The 18,838-nt window shown below is 38.1% G+C and overlaps 2 protein-coding genes across 9 annotated transcripts; both read left to right on the top strand.

The window, feature by feature from the left end:
* The first annotated feature begins 2,766 nt into the window (after positions 1-2,766).
* CHC1 (SWIB/MDM2 domain superfamily protein) lies at positions 2,767-9,592 on the top strand. Of its 8 annotated transcripts, none has more exons than XR_016172135.1 (4): positions 3,271-4,904; positions 5,296-5,372; positions 8,989-9,139; positions 9,242-9,592. XR_016172135.1 is itself a non-coding variant. In XM_089148003.1 (3 exons), exons 2-3 carry the CDS (start codon positions 3,292-3,294, stop codon positions 5,366-5,368), a joined length of 1,686 nt encoding a protein of 561 aa, XP_089004129.1. In that variant the 5' UTR covers positions 2,767-2,900; positions 3,265-3,291; the 3' UTR covers positions 5,369-5,634. The 8 variants fall into 8 exon arrangements, 6 of the variants coding, with proteins under 6 accessions (XP_089004129.1, XP_089004130.1, XP_089004131.1 ...); XR_016172136.1 differs by having other exon boundaries at positions 8,986-9,139; XM_089148003.1 differs by lacking the exons at positions 8,989-9,139; positions 9,242-9,592 and adding an exon at positions 2,767-2,900 and having other exon boundaries at positions 3,265-4,904; positions 5,296-5,634.
* Positions 9,593-11,178: 1,586 nt separating this feature from the next.
* LOC149020004 (putative arabinosyltransferase ARAD1) lies at positions 11,179-18,246 on the top strand. Its single transcript, XM_089147999.1, has 4 exons — positions 11,179-11,885; positions 12,989-13,285; positions 13,387-13,482; positions 17,332-18,246. Exons 1-4 carry the CDS (start codon positions 11,397-11,399, stop codon positions 17,758-17,760), a joined length of 1,311 nt encoding a protein of 436 aa, XP_089004125.1. The 5' UTR covers positions 11,179-11,396; the 3' UTR covers positions 17,761-18,246.
* The last annotated feature ends 592 nt before the right edge of the window (positions 18,247-18,838 follow it).

The raw sequence follows: 18,838 nt of genomic DNA, 5'->3' as shown, positions 1-18,838 counted from the left end.
TAACAAATCCAAAACCTCTAGATCTCCCAATCGCTAAGTACCACTATATTGACTGAAAGCCCTGTCCAAGGGTTGACCATTATTCGCCCAAGGAAGACCTCCAATGAAGCATCGAACCTCAACACATGCATAAGCCATTGTTGAGGAAAATGAAGATCAATAAACAAAACCCAATTGAAACCAAGAGGATAAAAGAGGATGATCAATCACGAAATACATTGAAGAGATTAAATAATAGTATATATTTTTTGAAAGAAAATTAATAATATTTTGCCAATAAAGGGTTGGTTGAGTGGTAAAATCCATACTTTTCATTTCAAGTATTAAAAAAAAAAACACCCGTAAAAAAAAAAAAAAATTTTTTTTTGTTTTTGTAATAAATAAATCACATGTTTTGATGGGGAAAAAAATAATATAAAATATATATTGGTATTTTAGATACAGTATGTAGAATAACATAAAATCATAATTTTAATTTTGAGTACAAAAATACCATTAAAGATACATTTGTCTTTTCCTTTAATTCAACTTATTATTACAAAAAAAAAAATAAAAAAAAAAAAAAAAAAAAAAAAAAAAAAAAAAAAAAAAAAAAAAAAAAAAAAAAAAAAAAAAAAAAAAAAAAAAAAAAAAAATGGGGTGAATGTAAATTTAAGAGACATATACAAGGGAGTCTCTACCAAATAAATATATTTTTGGATGTATGTTTTTTACTATGTCAATTTTTTTTTGTTTGTCCGAAATCTTGAAACATCCTCCTTTCAATAACAAGGAAAATTTCAGTTCTCACGAGGGTGTCCATTTCGTTGATATTTTGGGCAAAATATTGGCGGTTTCAGTCTGATTTTGACCCTCAATTTCAGGGGGTATTTTAAGTCATTTTGGGCCAAAATTGGTAGATAACATAATTTGATGTAAATGAACACATTGGAATCGTAGCTTTGCCTAAAACCTCACATAAATTGGTGTTCATAAGAAAAAAACTCCACAAAACTTGAAGATCCAAGTGAAATCTTGATTGATCATCGCAAACAATGTTATGTCTGTCGATAATGAAGTTAGATTACTATATACCGAAGATCGAATGAAAATATGACTTTAATGCATAAGTGTAAGAGAGAAGCTATGGAGAAGAGAAGTAAATGCATGAAAAATAGGTTGGAAATTTGTCCAAAATTCGGTATTTTTTGGTTTATATAGCCAAAATTCTCAAAAAATTCGACGATATTTCGCAAATTTGGCAATTTTATGGGTTTCAGTTTAGACAAAATTTTGCTAGTTGCCCAAGCAAAATTTTGGGATATGCATGACCATGGTTCCCACTCCCTGGGTTATGTTGGTAGTCAAAACGCTTTATTACTAACATCATCTCGGTCAGTTTTTATTTGCCTATTTTTAATATTACCAAACATCATCAGTTTAAAAAATATTAACCATGAACCATCCCATATTTTTGAGGATTCAGGGTTCGGAGAAGAAGTAGTAGAGGTTAGAGGGAAATGAATAAGGGCCTGTTTGGTTACATGAATCTAGAGATTTCAAATCTCTGGATTCATGAATCTGAGAATTATACCCGTTTGGTTGTAAAAATCTCTAGATTCATGAAATCTACAGATTCACGTTTTTAGTGTAAAAAGGTGAAATCTAGAGATTTCAAAAAAGCTATACAATTGTACATTCACAAAAATCATGTCGATCAAATAAATTTTTAGGATGAATTCACAGATTTCATTCTACAACCAAACACTTAATTTTATAAATTATAACTCCATAGATTTGAAGTCTATAGATTTGAAATCTCTAGATATTTGAAATCTCCAGACTCGTGTAACCAAACAGGCCCTAAATGAACCCAGTGTAGGGGCTTTTCATTGAAGGTCACTATCATAATTTTGACACATTTAAATTGCTCACATCAACAATTAATTATAGTTTCCTAACATTCGTGCACGACTTTGATTAATTTTTCATCATATAGGAGTCTAATTGATAAATTAGATAATTCAGGAGATTCATGGCTTCTCACTAAAATGGTTTTGCTATTTTTCCTATCTGAGCAAGATTCAGGAGGAAATACTAGATTGTTTAAGGATAAGACCTTTGAGATCTGGTCACTCTTCTAGTGTTGGAATTGCTTGCCTCGCCTAGGATGGAGCCTTGACTTGAGAAGAGAAGCTAAAAAAACCAGCTATATCCGATCTTGATTGGCCTTTTCAAGGTCCTCCGACGCTCAGTCGGATCGATAGAAAGTTAAGATTTTGCCCCCTTAGTTTATTTCATTGAGTCATTAAATATTAGGGGATATTCAAGGAGTAGTATTGAAAACTTCATTCTAAAAGTAAGTTTGCACAATTGAACCATGGCATGTTTCTGCATGTGCATTGGGGAGACGATATTGTCTTGAAATTCCTTGCTTCACCCCACTTGACCGAGAGTTCGGATCACCTCCTTTAATAGGGAACACGATGCTTTATGACTACAAAAATCTAAGAGGCACAGAGAACACTATGGGTCCTATTTCTAGAATTTATTTCTAGATTTTTCAATAGTTTTCTCTTATTTGTGATTATAAAGTGTCAAATAGCACATTGTGGTGGTGCTCTCCTTCAAGGGAGGTCCTGGAGGACTCTTTAACCAAAGGTCGTTGATCTCCAAATGGACCAAATGAGTCTGGTTGGATTAAACCAATCGTGGACCAAAAGGGTTTGAGGGAATATGGATTGAACCAACCGGTTTGGATTGTTCTGTATTATTGACATCGCACTCCCCAAAACTGCAACCCAAGTTACAGAGCCCTACCGTGGGAGAAGCAAAATATTCCGAAACACTCGTACAGTGTGAGCTTCATATTAGGATTTGGTCTCCATCCCTGATCGAGAGTACTCCTTATCTTATTTACGGTAAAGCTCTCCATAGTTGTTTCTCAATCTTCTCCTATTCTCCTGGAGTTATGGATACAGAATTATCTCCCAGCTTCGTTTTATTTCGGTTTTCATATCGACGTTGGGCCTTTTGTGTGCAGTTCCTTTAGCGGTTGGTAAACATCTAAGTTGTGTTGTATTTCTGGATTTTCTAATTGCTTCAGATGGATTTAATTTTTCGATTCGTGTGTTCATCTTGTTGCTATTTACATTTCGATCGGTTTAGGGTTTTGAATGGTTGATTTCTCGCGTGATTCTTTTTAGAAAATTCAGGGCTTCGTTCAGTTTATCAGAATCAGAGACTACGCAGGCCTAATTGTTTTAGGGTTTTGGGTCTTTGCAGGAATTCATGTTGCGCTGCTAGGTAAGAATGTCGTCGAACAATAACATAACGAAGAATGTCGGGAGTGCTTCTTCTCCTTTTGGTAATGCTGGGATGGTTTCGCAGTCCATGCCGATGAACCATACAGCTCAAATTCACTCTCAACCGCAATCTCAAACGCAAGGGGGTTCACATTTTCATGGACAGTTCCAGTCTCCACTCCAGTCCCAAGCCCAAGTCTTGGCGCAAGCTCAAGTACAAGCTTTTGCTCAGGTACAGTCCCAAGCACAAGCACAAGCACAGGCTCATGCAGCTCAAGTTCAAGCAGCTCATGCCCAATTCCAAGCTCAGTTACAAGCTCAAGCACAGTCCCTTGCGCAGAACCAAACCACTGGAATTGGGCATATGGGTACGTCGTCTCCCTCCCTCTCAACACCAGGCATAGCAACTGCGAAGCGGGTTTTGCAAAAGCCTCCAGTGCGTCCTCCTGGACCTGCTACAACTAATACTGTTTCTCCATTTAGAACTATGGAGCTAACCCCTGCGGCTCGCAGGAAAAAGCGAAAGCTACCTGAGAAGCAGATTCCAGATCGAGTTGCAGCCCTCCTGCCCGAGTCTGCTCTATATACCCAATTACTCGAGTTTGAGGCAAGGGTCGATGCTGCTCTCACAAGAAAGAAGGTTGATATTCAGGAATCCCTTAGAAACCCTCCCTGTATTCAGAAGACTCTTCGGATTTATGTTTTCAACTCTTTTGCCAATCAGACCCGCACAATCCCGGAGAAGCAAAACGCTGAGCCGCCATCTTGGTCGCTTAAAATAATTGGGAGGATATTGGAAGACGGGGTTGATCCAGATCCTCCCGGTGCGATACAGAAACCAAACTCGTCGTATCCCAAGTTATCCTCATTTTTCAAGAAAATCACCATCAACTTGGACCCAAGTCTCTATCCCGATAATCCCACTATTATATGGGAAAGTGCTCGATCGCCTGCACCACATGAGGGCTTTGAGGTGAGAAGGAAAGGCGATAAGGAATTTACTGTGAACATACGCCTGGAAATGAATTACATGCCTGAAAAATTTAAACTTTCACCTCCTCTGATGGAACTTCTGGGCATTGAAGTCGAGACACGCCCAAGAATTATAGCTTCAATTTGGCACTATGTCAAGGCTAGAAAACTGCAGAACCCAAACGACCCTTCTATATTTGCTTGTGATCCACCTCTTCGGAAAGTATTTGGTGAGGAGAAGATGAAATTTGCTATGGTTTCACAAAGAATATCCCAGCATCTTTCCCCACCGCAGCCTATTCATCTTGAGCATAAGATCAGGTTATCTGGTCCCAATCCAGCTGGGAATGCTTGCTATGATGTATTAGTTGATGTTCCATTTCCATTACAGAAGGAAATGTCTGCCTTCTTGGCCAACGTAGATAAGCACAAGGAGATTGATGGCTGTGATGAAGCTATTTGTGCTGCTATTAAGAAGATCCATGAGCATCGTAGGAGACGAGCATTCTTTCTAGGGTTCAGTCAATCTCCAGTTGAGTTTATTAATACTTTAATTGCTTCACAAAGCAGAGATTTGAAACTTGTTGCGGGGGAAGCTAATCGCAATGCAGAGAAGGAGCGTCGATCGGACTTCTACAACCAATCATGGTAAGCTTCTTTCCCAATTCTATCATATTACTGTCTATTCTATTCTTAATTGAGAGTTCACACACGTTTAACTGACATTTGGTGCTCTTTGGAAAGTTAAATGCTCTTGAATCAAACTTATTTTGTTGGATAAGTATTTTCTATATACTATAGCCATTCCTAAAACAATCACTTTACATGTCTTCTTGACCATGAGTGTACCTCTTGCATATTGCATTGCAGCTGTGGAGTGACAACCAAATATGTTGTCATATTACTTATCTAACATTGTGGTCAAACAAGCCACAGTTAATTCAATTAGCATAGAGGCCAAGAAACAGTTCAATGTTATTGTGACTGATGGTCTGATGCTATTCTGATGTCGGGTTTTTTTTTTTAATGGACTTTACAGGGTTGAAGATGCTGTTATTCGTTATTTGAACCGCAAGCCAGCTGCTGGAAGTGATGCTCCTGGAAGCACATGAGATGGTAGTGTTTAAATGCTTATTAGTTCTTGCTTGTGCTAGATTTTTGTACATTGATCCTTTTCCGACCATTGTGGCAATAGTTTACTACTTCACCATGTTTGTGTAGGAATTTTGTACATCTGTTGGAAAGGTAGATTTTGTCATCTTTGAGCTTCACTTTCCCCTCTGCATGGTTTATTATTCTAGTTTAACTTAACACTTGAAACATGAGGCGATAAGGTTGTTTGAGCTTCTAAATAAGGTAAAAAGTTTATTTTGTAACAGCGTAGGATTTGAGATCAGTTCCTGTTGTTGAAGAAAGAGATAAGGGAAACTAAGCCAAGAACAGAAATGGCACTAATGAAAGAATAATGGGTCAAGAGCAAAGCACTGTTTAGGGATTCAAAGCAGTCTCTAACAGGACTCTGCCCACACCTTTTGACTTCAAGTTCTTCCACTCCATTCCAATCTCACAAGGGAAAGAACCTTTGCCAAGAATAGCCTGGAAGAAACCATAGAGATCTTTAGCCACGGCTGTCAAGGGTTCAATCTGAGAACAAAGAGACTGGGGCAGAGTAACCACTGGTTGCTGTTGGTTGAAGAGTCAGAGTAGCTAAGTTTTGGGTTTGGCTAAGCTTGAAGAACGACTTTGTTTTGGTAATTCGATTGAGGATTTGTGTGAGTTTTAAGTGTTTGACATAACTAGGGTTTAGGGTGAGTTCAACCTATTAACTAGGGTTAACCGGTTCAGCCTTTAGTGCTTACCCCCAAAAAAAAAAAACTGGTTCAGCCATTAGGCACGTCAAAATGTCACTTGGTGAACCATTTAAAATTTAAATGTACTATATTTTTTCTTAGACCAAAAAAAATCCATTTTACTCATAACCAGATGTTATCCAATCCGATAAGCAATCATTTGAATCCAAATTCAGTTGCATATTGTACAGATATGAATATTTTTCACAATGAAAAATTCCGGATTCAGACACCCTTAAAGGTCTACATACAAGAGTGAAACCAATCATTAAAGAGAAAGAAACTTTGTGAAGTCACAGTTAGGAACAACAATTAATTGGTATAATCAAAAGGCAATCTCTTTAAATTTCTTAAGAATTGAAAATCAACAAACATAAAATTTGGAGAGAACCAAGCTGATTAAATTCTTAATACTGTATCATCAATAATATCTGCTGTTTCACATGTAAGACCAGGTACTAAACTCATAGGAAGGTTCTGTTTGATTCAACATGAAACTTTCTGGAAATTTTTTTGCTTCAATTCAAAAAAGTTAACATGTACTATATTACTTGTTGAAAAATGTTCTTGTGTTTGTTTTACTATGGGAAGAAACACTAAAAAAATTTACATTTACAAAGTGAAATTTACCACAAAAATCTCCAAGTAATATTTATGTTGAAACAAACAGGGCTCTAGGTTCATGCCACAGATATTCTTTAAACAGAACGCTTTTTTCTTTTCTCCCTGAAAATGCATCCCTCTATCTATTTCTTTATCCCTTTTTAGCGCCTCTCCTGTTTCTTTTCTCCTTCCTACTTTTTTTGGGGGAGGGGGTGTGGTTGGGGTGGTTGTTGTTGTTGTTGAAGGTTTTAGTTTGTAATCATTTACCAATCCTGTGAGCATTGTTGTGAAGTGGTTTTTTACAAAATGAGAAAGAAAATTGTTGTGAAGGTCACACTCTTGCAATGCATAACAACTATGCAACGAATGCATGCCCAGGCTAGCTTTACCCTAGTGGTATTGGGCTAAGGATGAGCCAACCTGCACAACCACATGTGCTTGGGCTTTATCTTTGGCTAGGTAAACCACCAGTAGGGAATAATGAATAGAACTGTTAAAGAAAGAATTAGAGCTGAAAACGTCATGAGGATTGAGGACTACTAGTTTATTTTTTTGGACACATATTGCTTCTATGCATTGTGTTCTTTGTATACTCTGGACTGCTTGTATGGGGCATATGAAGTTTTTGATAGAAGTTTTCTTTTGGATGGATTATTGAAAAGAGTGGTGCAGTTAAAATCTCCTATATGAACTAATTTATTAAAAATAAACCTTGTGTTTGGTATTTGATCAAAAGTGTTTTCATTGTAATGGGCATATGATATGGGCACAGGTTAAGATACAATTATGAAGTGTCAGTGTAATTGGCTTTATTTATTTATCTTAATTATTAATCTGTTATTCAATTTCTTAGTTAGGTTGGATTAGGATTCTGTAAGTTTAGTATTGTTTTAAGTTAGTTTACTTCATAATTTTTATTTCCTAGACAGTCTAAATGCCCCTATAGCACGCACCAGATAGCATCAGATCCAGTCTGAGAACCATGGAAGCAATGGGCTGGCTTCAAGGGGGCAAGGGAAGTTTAACTCATGATTTTTTTCTATTGAGGCAGATTTTTGGGTTTATCCTTTTCTTTATTCTGTAAGATTCAGATTTGCTACAAGATGCAGTGCTATGAGGTGGGTTTCTATCAGTGGCTGGTGGGACGCTTAGACATTTCTTCTCCATTCTTCTCCATTCTTCTCCATCAATACTCCGTGAGTAATTCACAAAATCTTAGTCTAACCGTTTGATTCACTTGATGTTTTGATATCTTGTTAGAAAGCCTAAAAACTGCTGTTTACTAGGATCTTATCTCTATCAGTCACTTGTTTGCTTAGTTATTTGAGTTCGTGGTTTTTAAGGTCTTAAATTACTAATTCTGTAACAGTGCTAATTTTTAGATATAACTATTGGATAAAACCCATTTTTGAATAGTTGTCTTGCTCTTTAATCAACTTCATATCAAAATACCACATCTGAGTTTCTGATTTACTGTTGTTGAACATTCTTGAATTTTGATCATTAGCTATAATTTTAAAGCTTAGGCTTGAAGGAAACCATCAAAGAGACGAGAATTTAAAATCGAGATCTATTTAATGATATATTTTGTGGATTTGAATTGTGATGTGAGACTGGATGATTTATTTATTTATTATTATTTTTTAATTTATTTCCCCTAGGGGGAGGATGGGTGGTGTGGTGAGGGTTACTTAGGTTTGGGGTAGAGAGTAGACACAGATTTCTCTTTTGCTCTGTAGGACTTTAACCCACAATCCATATCATGTGGTACGCAAGCCACATGCTCTACCAAACAATTCTTTCATGTAGACTGTTTGTGTCTCTGGTAGGTGTTGATGTGCCATATTTTGATGTTAACAGAAGCAATGAAGATAAATGGACCTAAGCTCGGCCTGTTTAGTCCTGACTTGCTCTGTAGGACTTGAACCCATAACCCATATTAGTGGGGCACAAGTTACATGCTCTGCCAAACATGTTCTTTCTTGTAGACTGTTTCAGTCTCTGGTAGGTATCATGTGCCATGTTTTTATGTAAATGGAAGCAATGAAGATTAATAGGCCAAAGCTTGGCCTGTTTGGTCCTGACAACGAGGATGTTTATCAGCTCATCTTGCTGAGGTGATGTGTAGGATCCCAAGCAGAGGCCTGGTCGAAACCTTTTTGAATGGCACAGTAGCACTCAGTTCGTTAATAAGTGCTTTCCCCATGTTTTGATGAAAGCTTCAAGACCAGCCCATGAGCAAGCTGCAACCTCTGACCCTCCCTGTTTTCTCTTAGCAGATCAAGTTTCCTAAGGCCATCAGACATGCCCTTTGGCCTTTCGATGCTGTAGGGTGCAAAATTTTTTTGAACCATGTTCACTGTCTTCTCGATGGCTTATCTTGCATTGCCTGGAATGAGTGGATTTGTTGCGGAATTGATAGTGTTTTTGGTATACCTATCTAAGTGTCTTTTAATATTAAATACTTGTTACTTCAGCGACGGCAATTGGAATGATCTTAATCCTATTTATTCATTATCTCCACCATGCCAGGTGTTTGATGGATACAAGCAATTAAAAGCTAGCGATAAGGTTGTTTATTGCCTCTGCAAGTGAAGAGTCATCTGCCAGATTCCTGCTTGAAAGCAGCTTGCCTTGCATTACAGACAATTCCTAGGATGTTGCCTTAGAATTTTTATGAAACTATCAGACTAACCAAATGAATATATATAGCCTGCTGGACAGAAATAGGACCAAGTTCGACCTTATTCTCATGATTGGCCCAATTGTCCTCCATTGGTGTTTCCTGAGCAAGTTGGTTTGACAGAAATGCATGCTTCAAAGGTTTTGTTGAATTTGTTTTCTAAACGTAGAGGGTTTCTTGTTGCGTCGCTTGGTTGGAAATTTTCTACGCGTCACTGGCTGCCATGCTTATTTTATCTTCTGTTTGTGTCTGAGTACTGGGTTTTCATCGCGTAGTTTCTTTGCATGGGTTAGTAATGGTGGATGATAGATATGAGAATCTAATTCCCCCCCCACGATATCTGATATTGATAATCAATGTGCTCAAATAACCCTTCAAGTTGGTTCAATTGGTAATAATCAACACTTACATTTGAGTGAAGAAATCAAGATTTGATTCTTTGTAATGGTGTATGTAAGAAGTCTTCTTTTTCAGTAAGTTAATATATAAAGGTGTAAACACCTTTATTTTTTAAAGGCAATGTGCTCGAATTTTTTATGTTTTTGTCTCACAAATTTGCAAACAATTTTCAAATATCAGAACTACCCTTAAAAGATAGTGAACTGTTGAAAAGAAAAATTCCATTAATTAGGTAAAACAGGTACATATGGGTCACATATGGTTACATTGGTCTACAAGGAAAGAATAAACTGCCATATTTTGATTCAACGAGGCCTAAAGCATTTTCAAGTGCCAAAAAGTGTTCTTGTTATTTATTTTTTTTTGGAATGGGGTATTGGACATAATCAAATTGACAAGTTCTTCCCTAACAGGTGTCCGAACAACCTTGCGATGCTAAAAGGAGTTTATTTGTCGTTTGTAAAATATTAACCAAATGATTCTTTAACCCTACTTGCCAAGCTTATGTCCCCAGTTTAGGTAGAAGGTCAAGTACTTTTTGCTTGTTATATCAGATTTTTTTTAATATGATTTGAGAGAAGTTGAGTTTAGTGTGATGTATCAATCTTTCACCATTTGAATAGTGAATTGATGTTATCATTTTTAAAACTAATTAAAAATGCATTGTTGGAGCATCAACACACCAATTTAAGCTTCAACTCCAATTTAAAGAGGGAGTGGAACACATTCGGAGCTGAAGGATGCTTATTTGGGCAAATGTGATGTGGCCTTGTGCCAAATTAATGGCGGTGTTGAAAGGGGTCTTGCATGCAGGAAAAGGAATATAAGAGTGGAGTTTCAATGAAACTCAATTTTCTTTTTACAATAACACATGAGAAATTACATGCGATTGAGTGCCGGGTTTGAGGGTTTGCTATGTTCTTGATCCTTGGACGGAACTCCTGTGTTTTTTCACTTTTCTTAATTCATGTTTTACTGACAAGGAAATAAACCATTTACTTCTTTGTAGATGTGTGACATGTGTCCCAACATCATATTAAGAGGTTGAGATCCATTTATAAATTATATTATTTTTTTATTTTTTTTATAGTTTATTCACAATCTTTAATATGATTTATAAATAAATTTTAATCATTTGATGTGATGTTAGGACGCATGTCATATATCTTATGTAAATTGACCTGATAAATTTCCACTTTGGACCATGCTCATTATCACCTATAAGCCTCATCTATAGAGAAGGTGAAATTACTGGCATAACCTTACTAATGGTGAAGCGTTCGCTTCTCATTGTCCGACCCGTCAATCAGTCTCTGATTGGTCCATTCGGTCCGGCTCACATTACTTTCGGTTTGTGAATTAATGCCACCCGTTCCTTACCTTCGATGCGAGATTGTGAGGTATGAATTTGGACAGCCGTCTTCTCCGGCACTTCAAATCTTAAAAATTCTTCACAATACGCTTGGTTACTCAGGGGAATAAAAGGTGGCATGGAGAAGTAAAGTTGCAGAGGTGATCTCAGAGAGAGAGAGAGAGAGAAGAGAAGGTGTAAAAGGATGGGAAGGGAGAGGAGATAGATAAGCTATTACCATAGCCGAATTCAAAATGCTGGGGAAAGCTTCCTTATCTATCTTCTTCTTTCTCGTCCTTCTCGTTTCCTTCTCTATATATACCGGAAACCTTGATCTGAGATCACAGTTCTCCTCTTTTTCTCAATTGCCTCAACAGCGTCAGTTGTATCCTTGTCGCACCCGTTCACCTCTTCGAGTCTTCATGTACGATCTTCCACGTCGATTCAATGTGGGCATGATCGATCGTCACAACTCCGATCAGACTCCTGTCACTGCTAGCGATTTTCCTCCCTGGCCTTCTCATTCCGGTCTCAAGACGCAACACAGTGTGGAGTACTGGATGATGGTGTCGCTTTTCTATCAAGGAAGAGGAGGAGATGCAGAGGATACGAGAGAGGCGGTTAGGGTTACGGATCCGGAGATGGCCGATGTTTTTTTCGTTCCCTTCTTCTCGTCTTTGAGTTTCAATACCCATGGTCATACCATGACGGATCCGGATACAGAGATTGATCGCCAATTACAGGTAATCTGTTATACTGACATAGCTTCTTAGTTCTGTGATTTGTATCGGTATGATATACATTCCTGTTGAGCTGCTCCCGATTTTTTTATTTTTTTTTTTAAAATTTTTTTATGGATTTGAATTATGCTGAAAATTGAATATTAAAGTTAGTAATTGTGTACGGACGACCTCCCTTAACCGGCCATGATGCTTCCAATACCGTATTTAGCATGACTGGTGGAATTAGTAAAAATGCCACTACCTTGTTCAATCAGTCTTTAAATTTTGATGACTTATGGGGTTAGTAGCATACTAGCATTAAGGTTCTATAGTGGAATCTCGTTCTGTATTGCTGATAAACATCAGTACTTGCTTCCTGTGAGTTACTCATTCATCCTTTGAGTCTAGATTGGCATGTTGCAGAAGCCAATCTGTTGTCTATAACGCTTCTCTTCCCCCTGTGAAGTGGGATCTCTTATCATTTCCCTATTCTTCCTATTGATCACTGTCCTTTAACGGTTAACTGTCCTTTAACGGTTAATCACATCACTCTGAGTGCCTGGCCAAGAGCCCTCTATCTCTCTCACTCAATTGTTGATTGTAGAATCCAGCGATGACATCAATGCAGGGCTCTTCCTTATTCTTTTCATCTATGGGACTGAGTTTTTTTTTTCTTTTTTCGGGGGTGGGGGGCTAAATATGATCATATCTGATTGTCCATCTAGATTAATTGAGGTTTAAATATGATCATATCTGATTGTCCATCTATATTAAGTGAGTTTTAAATATGATCATATCTGATTGTTCATGTATCCTGAATTGTAAACCGGTTTAGCAGATTGTACTCCAAATTAGGTGGCAATGATAACTTTCTGATTGGATAGAAACTGGTCAAAGTTTTGGTGATGTTGCATATGTTAACATAATTAGTGTTTGTCGCTCTTAGAGTTTCTTTTTCCCTTTTTTATTTAATATCTGGACTATTGTGGTTATCTCAACTGAGGAGGTTCGGAAATTAGCCACCATTGAATAGAATTTCTGAAACAACATTCCTCTATCATGGCTTACAAAACCTTCTCTTGCTCTCAATTTGTAATTTGTAAATTACTTGGTTCTTCTTCCAGGTTGACGTGCTGGAGTTTCTTAGGAAATCCAAGCAGTGGCAGAGGTCTGGAGGCCGTGACCATGTAATTCCCATGCATCACCCGAATGCTTTCAGATTTCTTCGAGATCAAGTGAATGCCTCTATACTCATTGTTGCAGATTTTGGACGCTACCCAAAAAGCATGTCTTATCTGAGGAAAGATGTAGTGGCTCCCTATGTTCATGTTGTGGATTCCTTTATGGATGATGATCCTTCTGATCCTTTTGAATCTCGGACCACACTCCTCTTCTTCCGTGGGAGGACAGTTAGAAAAGATGTATGTTAATTTCATTTTATGTGTTTCTAGTTATTCAGTTTATTATATGAAAATTTTGGGAAAATCAGAAATAATTACTGGAGGCCATTGTCATATTGCAGGAAGGAATCATCCGTGCTAAACTGGCCAATATTTTAGCTGGTTATGATGATGTCCACTATGAACAAAGCTTTGCTACTGGAGAAAGCATAAAGGCGGTGAGTGTTGAACTGGGGAATTGGTTTTAGTATATATTTTTTTTGGTAGTGGGGGGGGGTAGGTAATTCATGTGTGGTGGCCATGCTATTCAGTTCCTGCCTGTAGCATACTCCGACCTAATTCATAACTGATATTATGAATTGTTTTATAATTCACTAGTCAACTGATTGTAGAATGTTGCTTGGGAATTCTAGAATAAACAAACTTTGAAATATTATCAGGGTTGGACCCTTCCCCAAAATTTCAGGACAGGTGCCTAGTGTAAAAAATTGGCAACATTAATGATTGGTGGGCCAAAAGAGATGTTGTTATTACACTGAGGTGGGTTCTAGTATACTGAAGACATTGGATGCATTTGTGATCCCTGGAATCCTATAAACATTTGTATCTTCAAAATCTTTCTGTTTTTTCATTATTCAGTATCCTTCAAATAGTTCTGGAATTTGTAATGTCAGATTGAATATCCTTTTCATAAAAGGCTGGTTAGAGAAGGGGAGAAATCTAAGAAGAAATTCGTAGTAGTACAGTTCTAGATTGGTAGGAGACTGACTAGAAGCCTATAACCAGGATCTGCTGTTAGCTGGGTCAGAATAGGAACATTTCCAGCATCTTCCAACCCCTCCCTCCAGGGGCGGTTTCACCCTTTTTGTTTCCCTGTTTTCCTCTCCCTTTTGGAGGCTGTTTTTAATTTAATTTTATTCATCCAACAAAAAGCAAAAGCGATCTTTGGTGAAATTAGGTTAGGTTTTAGTCAGCTCTAGGATTTGATGCTTGGGTTTTGGGAGGTTGATTTAGGGAGGTCTAGTGAGGGTCACATTAAGTTCTGATGATGGGAAGAGGGCTGAAATGAATCAGCAGCGAAGATTAGGGTTGGTGTTTGGGTTTTGGAAGGAGAAGATGGAGTTGTAGGGTTTAGGATGATCAGCAGCAAAGGTAGGAACATTTCCAGCATCTTTCACCTCCTTCCCCCTCCTCCCCTTCTCTTCTTGGGGGGTGATTTCTCCCTTTTTTGTTCACAGTGTTCCTCTCCCTTGGAGATTTATTCATCCAACAAAAAGAAAAAACAATCTTTGGTGAAATTAGGTTAGGGTTTAGTTAGCTCTAGGATTTGATGCTAGGGTTTTGGTAGGTTGATTTAGGGAGGCCTAGTGAAGGTTACATTAAGTCCTGATGATGGGAAGAAGGCTGAAATGAATCAGCAGCAAAAATGAGGGGTAGTGTTTGGGTTTTGGAGGGAGAAGATGGCATTCTAGGGTTTAGGATGATCAGATGGGGACAAAACTTGGATCGAGTTTGTTGTTTAGGCAGGGGTATATATATATAAGGTATTCATGTACATCAAATAAGGTAAATGAGAACACAACTCATTTAAAGCAGATTTAAGCAATTTTGGATTTATTGGAGAGCTGTTTTTTTTTTTTTTTTGATGAATGAATAATTATATTAAAAACAGGGAAAAGGAAATACAAGGTCTTTAAGAGGAAGATTGAAAGGAGGAGCTAAGACCCCAGAAGACAACAATGAATCTATTCCTTGGGGAATCATCAACAGCGGGTGGGGATAAGCTAACAATCTAGAGGAAACATCAAAGTAGATGGCATTTCAAATCATATCTATAGAGCGAGATTTGGAAATCCATTTTCGGAGATTGCGCTCCCACCAAAGATGATGAATGGAGGCACAAAAAACTAGCTTACCAATTCGATCACAAATGGAAGCTCCTGAAAAGTTTTGCACAATCCAAGACCAATCATGAGCAAACCCAAAAGAACTCCTTGAATGGGGCCAAATGGAAGCTAGGGCTTTTCTCCAGATAGTTCCGGAGAAAGGGCAGGAGAAGAAAAGGTGCTCAAGGTTTTCCGTGCCGTTCCAACAAAGGGCGCAGTTGGGGTTCACTGGGATATTGACAGCTAATGAGGAAGGATTGGGTGGGAAGGGCATGGTTGAGGGCTCTCCAAAGGGTAAGGGAATGGCGTGGGATGAAACCTTTGAACTAGGCCAAGGGGATCCAGGGGGTTTAGGGTTGTGGGTACGGAGGAGATTCCAGGCTGAGAGGGTGGAGAAGGAAGCCAAATTATTAGATCATTAGAGGAACTAGCGAGAGGGGGGAGGGAATTCCAGACCTGAGTGAGAAGGGGGAGTGGGGGGGGGGCAGGGTTCCAGGAACCATTGGATATGAAGGCTGACAAGGGGGTGTTTTTGCAGATATGGGAGGAATAAACAGTTCTGGGGGCCAAAATAGGTCTCATGTTTTAATAAAATCATTGTAATAGTCAAAACTTCTCTGAGGAAAACAAATTAAGTTGAGAGCAGTTTCATTAGTTATACATGTTGTACAAAAAAATTAAAATACTTAAAGATCATGTGTGCTCAGAATGCTTAGATTAGATGTGAGACCAGATGTACCAGGACAATGATCAATTCCAAGAACAATATAAACTAAATGGATGTGTCCGTTGTTTTAAACTTCCAATAGCTTGCTTCCTGAGTTGTGCTGTCTTACAATTCTATGCTAATTTTTTATTACTTTATGTAGCTTAATGTGGGCTTTTGATTCTTGACATGGCTTAATCTTGATTTTGATGATATAAGGTATATATTGTAACATACCAATAATTTTAGGAAAGCGGGAAAATAAAAGATAATACCTGGTGCCTTGGTCACCTAAGCACTCAGGCACTGCTCTGCTGCCTTGCTGACTTTACAACTATGTTTGGCAGTACCATAATAATGGAAATTTATTTAGAAGACACTAGATGACAGTAACGTATGGGAGGGGAGGAGCAACTTGGCACAAAAAAGAAAGAAATTAATGGCAAAAGGTAATTAGATGAAGTGGGGTGGCACTTCAGGAATGGGGAGAATTACTTAAATGAAGTGGGGAGGGCATATTTTAGAGAAATGAATAAAATGAGAAGTCTTATTGGCCATTGAGAGGGGAGGAGGAAGGCATTTACAAATTGAGATGGGTTGACCTTTGTCAAAGGGCTTTCGATTCTAGGAAGACAACCACTCTGAAGGGTAGGGAATCAAATTGCGGCGAGGATCTTTCTGGAACCATTTACAGAATGCTGCTCTCTCTCATTTTTCTTTGCTGCTGGAACCCCTAGAGAAGGAAAGGGGCTCAATCAATGGCACTGCTATTTTTTTTTAAGGGGAGGAGGGGTAAAGAGGAAGGGGCAAGGGGCATTATTGCAGTGCTGGAGATGAGATGGGTTGCTGTGGGAAGGGATAATGATCAGCTGATAAAGGAAGTAGAGAGAATGACCGGGAGGAAGAAGAATACATTTCAGCTATGATACCAAATTGGCTGAAGGCCAGTTTGAGAAAGAGAGAAACCAGCAAACTCAGAGTTGCAGAAAGGGAAGAGGAAACACACAATCATGCGGTCATACATAACTCTTTTGAGCAAAACCAGTGCTTATCCTATTCAGTTGTGTGCCCTAACCGTGTGACACTAAGTTTAAATAAATAAAATTCACGGAACCTAAATTGGAATATAAATCTGAAATGGACTTCCTATTTCTTAACCCAATTAAAAACTAATCTAGCATTCTATGTATTAACTTTCAACATGGTAAAAGAGAAAGTCTAACTAAACTATTTCCAACCCTTGTTGAACTGGTTCTGTCTGGGTTTTACAAACCCGGTTATGCTGGGTCAACCAGTTAGGTGCCTACTACATCTTCTTTCTCTCATGCACACACCAACCCTTACTACAAGTCTACATTAGGTGTATATGGATGCAGACTTGCTGTTATCTGCTTTATCTCTAAGGTTTTATGTGTGGTTCTTCAAAAGCTTACACTGATTTTGCGGTTTGTCTCATTTCTGTGCTTTTGTATCAGTCATCACAAGGGATGCGTGCATCAAAATTTTGTCTGAATCCTGCGGGAGATACACCTTCCTCATGCCGCCTTTTTGATGCCATTGTCAGCCATTGTGTCCCTGTGATCGTGAGTGACCGGATTGAGCTTCCATATGAGGATGACATTGACTACACTGAGTTCTCTGTCTTTTTCTCTACTCAAGAGGCACTAAAACCTGGTTACATGGTCCAGCAGCTCCGCCAAATCCCAAAAGAGAGATGGATGAAGATGTGGGAGAGGCTGAAGATCATCTCCCATCACTATGAGTTCCAGTATCCCCCTAAGAAGGAAGATGCTGTCAATATGTTATGGAGACAGGTCAGACACAAACTTCCTGGGGCAAGACTTGCAGAGCACAGGAGCAGGAGGTTGAAAGTACCTGATTGGTGGGATCGAAGGAGGAGATGATCACAGGGCCTGATTTTTCAGTCTGTACATCATATTCTTGTCATTAATTAACTATCCCTTTGAATGGGGATAATCCCTTGGAGGGGAGTTTCACCAAGCTTCGCTGTCAACTTTTGCAGGAAAACTGGCGGTTTCTTCATTATTCATTATTGTTTTCTTTAGGAAGTGATCAGTTAATTGTAGACCTGGTCATCTATAGAGTGATGTATAGTTGTTTGGCGTTCAAATTTTCTGAATTTTGTGTACTAGAATCTAATCTTGTGTTGATACTTCGATTCCAATGTGACATAATTAGTACAGAGATCTTTAATCTTGAGTTCATTTTCGATTCAATTCAAAATCGCCATATGCTACATTGAGACCTCAGAAATTCACTGAAGAATTCAATGTCCATTGTTCTGACACAGTTCGCTAATGTTCAGTGAGAGAGCCTCGTCTCTCGACAAACAAGAATGCATGTTTGCTAATGTTTAGTGGGACCTATGCTTGCGTAGAAGCTGATATCTGTATGAGCCATTGAGCTCCTCAAGGACGGAGCCAGGTTTTAACCACGGGAGATTGAATAATGAAACCGTATGAAACGTGGGTAAGTGCTGGTAATTTCATACACGAAATGGGGTGGGAAGGGTCTTCCAATAAAATTTTATAAAAAAATGTTAGTCACTAATTTGGGTAGTTTGAGGGCCTGTTTAGTTATTTTAGTCTGGAGATTTCAAAAATCTAAAAATTTCAAATCTATATATTTCAAATTTATAGAGTCATGGTTCATAAAATTAACTGCTTGATTAGCCTGAATTTTTTGAATGAAATCTGTAAATGCAGCTTAAAAAAAATCTATAAAGTCATGGTTCAAATATTTAGCATTTTTATAGTATTCACGTTTTTAATGTAAAAAGGTGAATGAAATATAGGGATTCACAAATCCAAATGGATATAAATCTCTTCAGCGATATTGGGGGTGTCAAATTTTCTCATATAAAAAATACCCGGATAATTTGACTTAGAATCCGAACCAATGCATGACTGATACCGATTCCCGATACTTAAAAGGGTTTCGAAAGGGTATTGGCGATTCTGA

Source organism: Hakea prostrata, chromosome 3 (genome assembly GCF_041222555.1).
Source record: "Hakea prostrata isolate BN-2017 chromosome 3, UWA_Hpros_2, whole genome shotgun sequence".
NCBI classification, from domain to species: domain Eukaryota; kingdom Viridiplantae; phylum Streptophyta; class Magnoliopsida; order Proteales; family Proteaceae; genus Hakea; species Hakea prostrata.
This window is presented reverse-complemented; position numbering and strand designations above follow the sequence as displayed.